Source organism: Gymnoscopelus braueri (genome assembly GCF_963280865.1).
Source record: "Gymnoscopelus braueri genome assembly, chromosome: 16".
NCBI classification, from domain to species: Eukaryota; Metazoa; Chordata; class Actinopteri; order Myctophiformes; family Myctophidae; genus Gymnoscopelus; species Gymnoscopelus braueri.
This window is the reverse complement of record NC_137616.1, coordinates 14,075,245-14,086,078: the sequence shown is the minus strand read 5'-3', so window position 1 is coordinate 14,086,078 and position 10,834 is coordinate 14,075,245. Positions and strand designations below refer to the sequence as shown.

Sequence of the window (10,834 nt, the reverse complement as noted above, 5' to 3'; positions counted from 1 at the left end):
GGGGGAGGGGGGGGGGGGTAGAGGTTCGGCGTTGAGCCCCTGGCCATAGAGGTTCAGCCAGCCGTTTCTAATGACATCCCTCAACGGGGTGACGGCTCCGATTATGTGACACCGTTCACCCTCGAGCCGGGCCCAATGAGCGTTGACAGCCCACGCCGCGGCGTTGAATGCCAGGTGACCACCACGCCGGAGGTCACGGGCACGGGCGGTTTGTGTGCGATGATGTCACAGGTCAGCCACGTGTGTGCCTTGGAAAGTGTGAGAGAGATCCCCAGGACGGGCCGAAAGTAAGGGCCTCTGGTGGCTCCCACAGTGTAACTTCTCCACCACAGCACTTGAGTACATTTACTCAAGTGCTGTACTTAAGTACAATTTTGAGGTACTTTTACTTTACCGGAGTATTTCCAATTTTCAATACTTTTACTTCTACTCCACTACGTCTCAGTATTTTGTACTTTTACTCCACTGCAATTATTAAATAACTTTAGTTACTAGTTACTTTGTAGATTTGGATTATTATTACAAAACCGCTTATATACAGTATATATACTTGGTCCAAAATAGCTGATCGTTGCGAACTTGTAGATCTGCTATTTTCAAAGGATTTTCATACATTTTATACATTTGAAAACGTGTGAAATGGGACCTTCTGCATAATGAGTACTTTTACTTTTGATACTTTAAGTACATTTTGAATGCCTTACTTTTACTGGTAACAGAGTATTTTTACATTGCAGTATTGATACTTTTACTAAGTAAAAAATGTGAGTACTTTCTCCATGTCCCGCAGTTGGGTTGCGGTTTAGCCGGGGCTAAAGAAGGACGTTGCAAATCAGCCAGCCTCCCAACAAATGATTGCTCGCAGAGTGGATTATAATTCTAAGCTGTGTAAGCACAAACTAGAAAATAACACTGAGGTATGATTATCCTTGGCTCTCATTTCAAGGCCGAAAGAACTTCCTTTATTTGGGTACATATTTTTTCCATCTGTGAATTATTTCAAGCAGATGATGGCTATTTATACTCATCTTGAATTGATCAGAATGATGATTAGGAAGTCTAGTGCGATTGGAACCGCACTCCTTATTCCTTTGATATGGACCGGTCCATTGGACCCTTATTTTATACTTTGGCTATTCAAAAATAGCAGATATACAAGCTCATAGCGCGGCACGAGTGCCGTGCTATGAGCTTGCAGATCTGCTATTTTTTTTAAACGTGAAAATGTTTGCAAATCTAGGAATATATATATTTTTAAAGGGAACATTTGTAACTCAAATTCTTTGCTTCTGGGGCTTCCTGGAACACAATATTTTCAGATGGGGGTCCGCGGCCAAATACATATAATTTTTGGGGGTCCTTGACACGAAAAGGTTTGAGAACCACTGATATAGAAACATATGTTTTTTCAGAAAACTGTTAGAAGACATTTGTAGATGCTTTCCTGCATTGAATGGGCTATTCCTTTGATACATGCTACATGGTACATGCTAAAGGCCTCATTTTGTATAGATTCCGCTTACTTCTTCATGTGTTGTTCCCCACTAACGAACAATGAACAATCGAAATCAAAAAGCCCTGGTTCCTCTAACCTTTTGATAACCAAATGTATGCACTTTATCAGCTGTGCCACATGAGGAATGTGGATTTCCCTTTGCGGCAGCAAAGACAGAAAACAGCCGCTCTACAAGCTGCTCATGTGTTGCAATGTGACAGCTATTTTAGACACATTTTTTATTTTATTAAAATGGATGGTTTGTTCTAATCGATTAAATCGATCAGTTTGATTAACTGTTGCACCCTATTGAGTTACATAGGGTATCGATGCAAGGAATCTCAGGTGCAATGCCTTATTTTTCACCAAAGACCTGTTCGTCGGTGCAGTGTTAATTTTGACGACTCAGACCGTGACGAAAAATGTCCGTTGGCTACCTTTTTTCACTGACGGAAACTAAATAAAAACAAATAAAAACTAAGCTATGATGACTAAAACTATGACTAAATATATTGGCAATTTCGTCAACAAAAGAAACGACGTCAAGGAGGGGACTAGTGGAGAAGAGATCCAGTAGAACTAAAAGACAAGTCATTTTATGTTTGGTTGGGCTTGGGTGTTGCGCTCTGAAAATAGCAGATCTACAAGCTCACAACGCATCGCTGTGTGAGCTTGTAGATCTTTTCGGCACAAGGCCAAGTACAAATCAGGCATTGCGACGCCATCAAGGCCTACAAAAAAAATATATATATACTCGTTTTTTGGGCTTTTATGTCTTTATTTATAGGACAGTAGATTAACAGAAAATGGGGGGAGAGATGGGGAGAGACACCCAGGAAAGGTCGTCGGGATCGGGACTCGAACACGCAACACGCTGTCAGGCTGGCATTGCAGCCCTAGGGTGCCTGGACCACCACCACGCTTCGGCCCAGGCCCCCCAAAAAATACATTTTAGTCGACTAAAGCAACCGTAGATTTAGTCGACTAAAATCGTATCATATTTATTGAACAAAAACTAGACTAAAAACTAAAGCATTTCAAATGACTAAAATGTGACAAAAACTAAATGGAATTCTATTCAAACGGCTGTGACTAAAACGACAAACTTTGCTGTCAAAATCAACACTGTGTCGGGAGTCACAGGGTCCCATTGCAAAGCCCCGAAGGTCCTGCTGGTTTCCGACCAGCATGGATGGACGTACAGTACAGTAGCGTGCTCTGATCGGCACTGTGTGGCTGCATACATCGGATCATCAGCCCCCTCTCTCTCTCTCTCTCTCCCGGATGACGGCTTCAGCCTACACATGAGATAAGCATCTATAGCATGCGTGTACAACCCTCCCACTGGCACTGGCTCATTACACTGGAGGTATTGTCTGCATCGCATGATGTGAGAGAGGGTACATGTACTCGGACACGGGCACACACACACAACACATGCACACGCGCGCAAGCATGCATGCAGTAAATGGCATGCAAATTGCATGCGTACATGTTGTCCACAAGCGTTGGCTTGTTCTTCTGCCTTTAGTGTCTGTCCGCCATGTTGTGTCAAGCTATGTCAGCTAGCCACTTAACCAATTAACCCATTAAAACGCGGGAACAGCATCTGTGTCGCCGCTTTGACCATTGTTTTATACTTTGTCTATTCAAAAATAGCAGATATACAAGCTCATAGCGCGGCACCGAGTGCCGCGCTATGAGCTTGTAGATCTGCTATTTTTGAAAAATCGTGAACATTTGTGCAAATCTATGAATACTACATATATTTTTAAAGGGTATATTTTTGACTCAAATCTTTGCTTCTGGGGGTCCCTGGAACAACATATTTTCAGATGGGGGTCCACAGCCAAATAGTCCTTGACATGACAAAGTTTGAGAACCACCGATATAGCCACATACTGTAACTCAAATCAGATGTAATACCACGACGTATCTGTAATTATTGATCCTCCTCTGACAATATTAAATTAGTCAGCTTGATGAATTAAATACCACAATGGAAACAAGCCCTCAGGGCTTATTCTTTTAGCATTATTAGTATAACTGTACCTCTGTATTTTTTTTTTTACAAACAAACTGTTAATAAAGTATTCAATCAATCAATCAATCAAAATCAGATTGTTTATGACAAGATAACTTCACGGCAAAAACAAAGCTGCACATAACAAACCTTGGGATATGGTACTGTGTGAGCGCTGCGCTGCTGTAGACCTTTGTAGTCGGTACAAAGGTGTAACAGTTCATTGTTTTGTTAAGCCTTTCAAAAGAGAGGCTTTTGTACGATGGAGAAAATCGCCTCTCTAAGGTCTTTTTTTGGAGGGAACCAGCTCTGAAACATGGACGACCGACCCCCTCACTGTATGTACTGTATACTCTATGGGCTTCTATGGCATGTTGCTGGGTCAGGGTGTTTTTTTTTTTCACAAAGGGGGCCACCGGCCAACACAGGTATAAAAAGGGGAATGTTTCCACCAGGTAGGTAGTCAGCTCAGCTCGAACACCAGCAGCAGCAGCAACAGCAGCAATACCATCGCTAGCGGCCACCCCGACCCCCCCGAAACGCAAACATGACCTCCAGCAACATGAACATGAGCAGGATCACCTTCTTCGAGGAGAGGAACTTCCAGGGCCGCTCCTACGAGTGCCAGAGCGACTGCCCCGACATGTCCTCCTACCTGAGCCGGTGCCACTCCTGCAGGGTGGAGAAGGGCTGCTTCATGGTGTACGACCGCACCAACTACATGGGCAACCAGTACTTCATGAGGAGGGGCGAGTACGCCGACTACATGAGCATGATGGGCATGAGCGACAACATCCGCTCCTGCCGCATGATCCCCATGCACAGGGGCAACTACAGGATGAGGATCTACGAGAGGGAGAACTTCGGCGGCCAGATGCACGAGATGATGGACGACTGCGAGAGCATCATGGACCGCTACCGCATGAACAACTGCATGTCCTGCAACGTGATGGACGGCCACTGGCTGATGTACGAGCAGCCCAACTTCAGGGGGAGGATGATGTACATGAGGCCCGGAGAGTACAGGAACTTCATGAACATGGGCTCCTCCGGCAGCAGGTTCATGAGCATGAAGCGCATCATGGATTCCTGCTATTAAAAAGCTGACCGACTCACCACCGCCGACTATAGATGTCAACCTGACATGAATAAAATCTAATTTTTCCAGGAAAATGCTTCGCGGCTTGTGTCCTTTCTGTTATTAACCCATTAAGGCCTGAGGTTCCGATTCTACTAAATGTCTTCTAAATCTTAACAGTTTTTAGAAAAAACCTATGTTGCTGCATCAGTGGTTCTCAAACTTTTCATGTCAAGGACCCCAAAATGATATGTATTTGGCCGCGGACTCCCATCTCAAAATATTTTGTTCCAGGGACCCCCCAAAAGCAAAGATTTTAGTTACAAATGTTCGCTTTAAAAACATACATATTAAAAGATTTGCACACATTTTCTCGATTTTTCAAAAATAGCAGATCTACAAGCTCATAGCGTGGCACTCGGTGCCGCGCTATGAGCTTGTAGATCTGCTATTTTTGAATAGCCAAAGTGTAAAATAATGCTTTTTAGCTCAAATCTAAAAATGACACAGATGAGGGCATCGATTCAAATGAGTATATTAAAAGTATGGGTCATTGCATTGAGGTTTCTTCATGACACTACCATCATGACAAGGTAGTTATAGGAGAAGAGGCTGATGCAGCCAGGCCCGAGGTTCAAATACCAAGGGCAATGACCTATTATTCAAAAATATGTTTAAAATGGTGAGACCACTCAGTGGCGAGGTCACACAGTTCAGCGTGCATTAGTACTTAGCTTAGCTTATGCTGATTGGTCTGAGCTGCCATATCAGCCCAAGGGCTAACTTATCAGCAAAGGGACAGATACAGCCTTACCTTTTATAACTCCCCCCACCCAGGCCAAATAAAGGCTGGGTACGTGACAAATACGCAGTGGTGGAAAAAGTACTCTACTTAAGTAAAATTATCAATACTGCAATATAGAAATACTCCGATACAACTAAAAGTCCGGAATTCAAAGTTTACTTGAGTAAAAGTACAAAAGTATTGCTATCAAAATGTACTTAAAGTACCAAAAGTAAAAGTACTAAAATGTTTGAAAATAGCGTCGCATCGCGACACGTTGTGAGCTTGTAGATCTGCTATTTTCAAACAGCCTAGGTATAAAATAGGGCTAAAGTGCTTAATGTATGTTTTATAATATAATAATTGATCATTGCAAAGTAACTAGTAACTAAAGTTTTCAAAAAAAATGTAGTGGAGTAAAAGTATTATATTTGTACAATATTTTCCTCTGAGATGTAGTGGAGTAGAAGTAAAAGTACTGAAAATTGGAAATACTCCAGTAAAGTAAAAATACCTCAAAATCGTACTTAAGTACAGTACTTAAGTAAATGTACTTAGTTACTTTACACCACTGCAAATACGTGACAAACGATTATGGCATTTGTCGTGGGCGTGGCCCGAGCTTATGCAACTGGCATATATGATATTGACCACCTGAGGATAATAGGAGGGCAATAACACATGCCGGGTGAAACGTTGTTTATCACGTATCCATAGCCTGTCAACGAGGAACTCCCCCGGAAAAGCGAAGTGGTGTAGCGTAGCCCGACTAGGATTCTCCGTCAGCGTTGGGGGTGATCTGGAGATTTGTAGCACAGTTTGTTTGCCACACGCACACGCCTACCTCGGTGGCCTTGCTGGCTGGGGAGCAGTGTTGCCAGACTTTGTGAGAAAAAAAGCAGACATGATCTACGAAAACAAGCCAAAAAGAAGCAACTAGGTCGCATGAGCACACACACAGGGACTTAATATAGCATCAAAATCAGTTGAAACACTTTAACCCTATATATTGGCTATTTGAACTACAAGCTTACAACGCTTGATCTGCCATTTTCAAGAAATCTTGCTTTTTTTTAAAATATTTGGAACAAGTTTTAAATTATTTGAAATATACAAATCTTGTATATTTACCTCCCTGACCAAATATTTTCAGATATGGGTCCGCAGACAAATACATTCCTTTGTGGGTCCTTGACATGAAAATAGAGTGCTTGCCAAAATAGATTCCTAGGCATACACCCCCAGGCACACTGCAACAGAAAGATCAACAGGATTAGGTCACTACAAGCAACTACTTTAGAAACAAGCCCCAAAAAACTGCAACCTGCAGCTACCAACATTTACAAGCGACTTTACAGAAAAAAAACAAGTTCAAAGTCGCTTATAATAAGTGGACATGGCAACACTGCTGGGGGGGGGTCCTCTGACGTTCAGGGACAACTCACTACAAAGCCCATGGTGAAATGGACACAAGGAGAGCTGAAAATCTGCTTTACTGCCACAAGATGATCCATACAGGCTCCATAGCTGTGCGTAAAACTGAAAACGATAAACTAATTTGCCAGGTGACAATAACGCGCTCCAACAAAACAGTGGTTCTCAAAGTGGGGTCCGGGGTCCCCAGCGAAATAAAAATCTGTTTTTATACGTCAGCCATTTAATAATGGCCGATTTAAAAGCTCACAATGTGTTGCAATGCGACACGTTGTGACCTTGTAGATCTGGAAATTTGGAAATATCTTGAAGAATGGGAATAATTATATATAACATATTTAACAACACACATCTTTTCCTATTGGGTCCATGCTGGCACAAAAATCTTTTCAGATGGGGCTCTGCAGCCAAATATAATATCAATTTGCCTTGTCCTTGACATGAAAAGAAATTGAGAACCACTGGTCTAAAATAGAGTGCTTGCCAAAATAGATTCCTAGGCATACATACACCCCCAGACACACTGCAACAGAAAGACCAACAGGATTAGGTCACTTAAATACACCCCCGTAATTACCTTGACCTAATTACCTGACTTGCTGCAGGTGCGCCAGTGAGTTGGCAGAGCCAAACCTGCCACACCCGCTGGCAGACGTACGGCACCTAGACGGTCCCCCACTGTGCCAGAGCAGACGTTCCAGACAGTGGGCCCTCAAAGGAGGTTTTCCACTCTGTTTTGGTTCCTGTAGTATGCACCCCCTCTATTACTATTTTATTAAAACAAATGGCTGTGATGGGTTTGCGTTTTTGATGTTACTATGTGTATATATAGAGGCTATGCGCGTGACATCATTCATCGTACCCGGAAGTTATGCGGGAACGCCTACTGACTGAGTGGCAAAAAAATACTTTCTGGCCATGACGGCCCATACATCCAAACAGAAAAGTCCTATCTGATTGTATTAAACAACGTTAAACTCACCAACATGGCAGCTGTACGGAAAGCTTGAATCATCCTCTTTCTATCTGCAAAGTTTTTGTTTCATAAAAATCCACTGTAGACATGTTATGAGCGACTTTCTGTCAATACATTCTGTGCAGGTGCTTATTTTTCTAAAGTGTCAGAGTTTGGAAGCACTCGTTTTCAAAAACGCAACATCCTGCTGCCTCCTGCATTATGTGCCATTTAGAAACAGGTGGTACGCAGGACTGTTGAGTGATTTCCAACGAGCGCTTCCAAACTTTCCCGGCGGAAAAGTGACAAATGTGCATACTCTCTATAGCAAATGGCAGCAGGACACTGATTGTAGTTTAAAGGAGGAGTTCACCCAAAAAAAGATTTATTTTCTATCAATTGCACACCCCATGAAGCCTTGAATACATAGATTTATTTTGGTTTTTGTCGCATTCCTAAGCCAATAATTTGATGCCCGGGTGTATTTCCGGTAGGAGACACAAAGAATCTACTTTGTGTCTCCTACCGGATACATTAGCCGGTAGGAGACAGGAATCAAATTATTAGCTTAGGAATGCGACAAAAACACAAATAAATCCATGGACTCAAGGCTTCATGGGGTGTGCAATTGATAGAAAATAAGTCATTTTTTGGGTGAACTACTCCTTTAATGCGAGGTGTTTAACTTCTTTGAACGCAGACATATTCAAAGCGGCAACATGCTGCAGGTATAGGCATGGCTGCACTGTCTATAGCAGTGGTTCTCAACCAGTGGTCCGGGGACCACCAGTGGTCCTTGAGGGGGTTCCAGGTGGTCCCCAGCTAAATGATGGAGAGTTGAAACCAAATGGACCCTAACGGGTCCGTTTGCTTTCATTTTACGCTCTCAAGAGTTAAATTATTGTTAAACATCTGCATTACTTAATTAAAGAATTGTTATTTTGATCAGCGTTTGCCTGTTATCTCTCCTAATGGTACCAACATCAATACAGCATGTATTGATGCAATACAGCTGTATTAAATAATTAATCTTGAGATGGAATCAAACCACAACATTATCTGGTACAGTAAATGTGCTGACTAATTGGGCTACTCTTAAAATGTGCTCATGAAAGGGGAACAGAACCCATTACAGTATTATATATATATTTATTTGGCCTATTTTTCTGCATTATTCGACAGTGACAGTGACACAGGAATGGCAGGGGAGGAAAGAATGTGAATGACATGCTGCAAAAGGGCCTCTGGCTGGATTTGAACCCAATTCTTGATATGGTATGCGCGCTCTACCAAAGGAGCTACCAGGGCGCCAGCAACAACAATATTTGTTTTGAAGTCAAATTCAAGCTAAAAAAGTGCTCTGTTTTGTTCTGGAACAGTTTTTTTTGTTTGTTTGTCACATCTAGGAGCTCTGTCTGCGGTGCGGTGGAGCATGTCGCATCTTTCATTTTACACTCCATGAGGCAGCACTTTTTTTTCACAGACGGACAGTGTGAACACACCCTAACTTCAGCAAACCCGTCATTATCGGCAGTGGTGGAATGTCCTAAAGAACAGTACTTAAATTACAATTTTCAGATAGTTTTACTTTACTTGAGTATTTCCAATTTTCAGTACTTCTACTCCACATCTCAGAGGGAAATATTGTACTCTTTACTCAATTATACTACAATTATTTGAAAACTTAAGTTACTAGTTACTTTGTAGTTTTGCATTATTATTACAAGACATACATTAACCACTTCAGCCCTATTTAAACTTTGGGTATTTGAAAATAGCCGATCTACGAGCTCACAATGCGTTGCGATGAAACGTGTTGTGAGCTTGTAGATATTGTAGATCTGCTATTTTCAAAGATTTGAATACGCATAATGAGTACTTTTAATTTTGGTACTTTAAGTATATTTTGATGCCAATACCTAAATAAAAATTTGATTACCGGATTTTTACTTTCGAAAATCAGATTATTTCTACATTGCAGTATTGATACTTTTACTTAAGTAAAAAACAATTGCACTTTTTCCACCACTGATCATTGTCTCATTCAAGCAAAATGGCAGTGTTGGAGAGCTGATTTCCGGCCAGTGAAAAAATACAGTGCTGAATAGCATATCTTGACAATTGCATAGCATTAACGGAGGTATGCACTCACAGAAAAAGTCCAAGGCTATACTGATGATGTCAGCTGACTACCTAATCAATCAATCAATCAATCAATCAATCAATCAATCAATCAGTCCAGTTTAATACATATGGGGTACACTATTAGAAGAGTAAAATAGTGAAACAACAAAGCTCTATATTAGCCTACACCAGTGGTTCTCAAACTTTTTCATGTCAAGGACCCCCAAAATTATATGTATTTGACCGTGAACCCTATCTCAAATATGTTGTTCCAGGGACCCTCAGAAGCAAAGATTTGAGTTACAAATGTTCACTTAAAAAATATGTATATTCATAGATTTGCACAAATGTTCACGATTTTTCAAAAATAGCAGATCTACAAGCTTATAGCGCGGCACTCGGTGCCGCGCTATGAGCTTGTATATCTGCTATTTTTGAATAGCCAAAGTATAAAAGGTTAAATTATTGTGATATATATTATTGCTATATTAACACATTTTGCTGGGGACCCCCTGGAACCCCCCCAAGGACCCCTGGGGGTCCCCGGACCCCACTTTGAGAACCAATGCCCTACACCTTAGATGAAGATAATTCACCTTTAAGTTAACATATAGCGTCAACTTAGTGTGTTAACAGCTAGTGTCCATTTTTAAAAGAACAGTATATTTTTCACAAATTAATTGACAGCTCCAGATGAAGTTTGTCCAGCTTTCTGGCAGCTAAATTCAAGAGCGTACTTATCAATAATCCTAACGAGAGCCCTGGGAAGGGGGCTGCATGTGTGGGAAAGCCAGGTTCTCCCACTTAGCAGGTCACGGCGTGTCTTTTGTATGACCTCGGCTGCTCATTTTTCTCACATTAGTAGGTAAAGCGCTTCCCACCTCTCACAGTGCTAGGCCTAATTAGAGTGTTTTTTTGAAGGGGCAACACTTGATTCTCCA

The 10,834-nt window shown here is 41.7% G+C and overlaps 1 protein-coding gene across 1 annotated transcript; it reads left to right on the top strand.

Moving 5' to 3' along the window:
• Positions 1–4,065: 4,065 nt before the first annotated feature.
• Positions 4,066–4,617, top strand: LOC308103366 (gamma-crystallin M2-like; the record flags this gene model as incomplete). Its single annotated transcript, XM_080453304.1, has 1 exon — positions 4,066–4,617. One exon carries the CDS (start codon positions 4,066–4,068, stop codon positions 4,615–4,617), a length of 552 nt encoding a protein of 183 aa, XP_080309430.1.
• Positions 4,618–10,834: the final 6,217 nt, after the last annotated feature.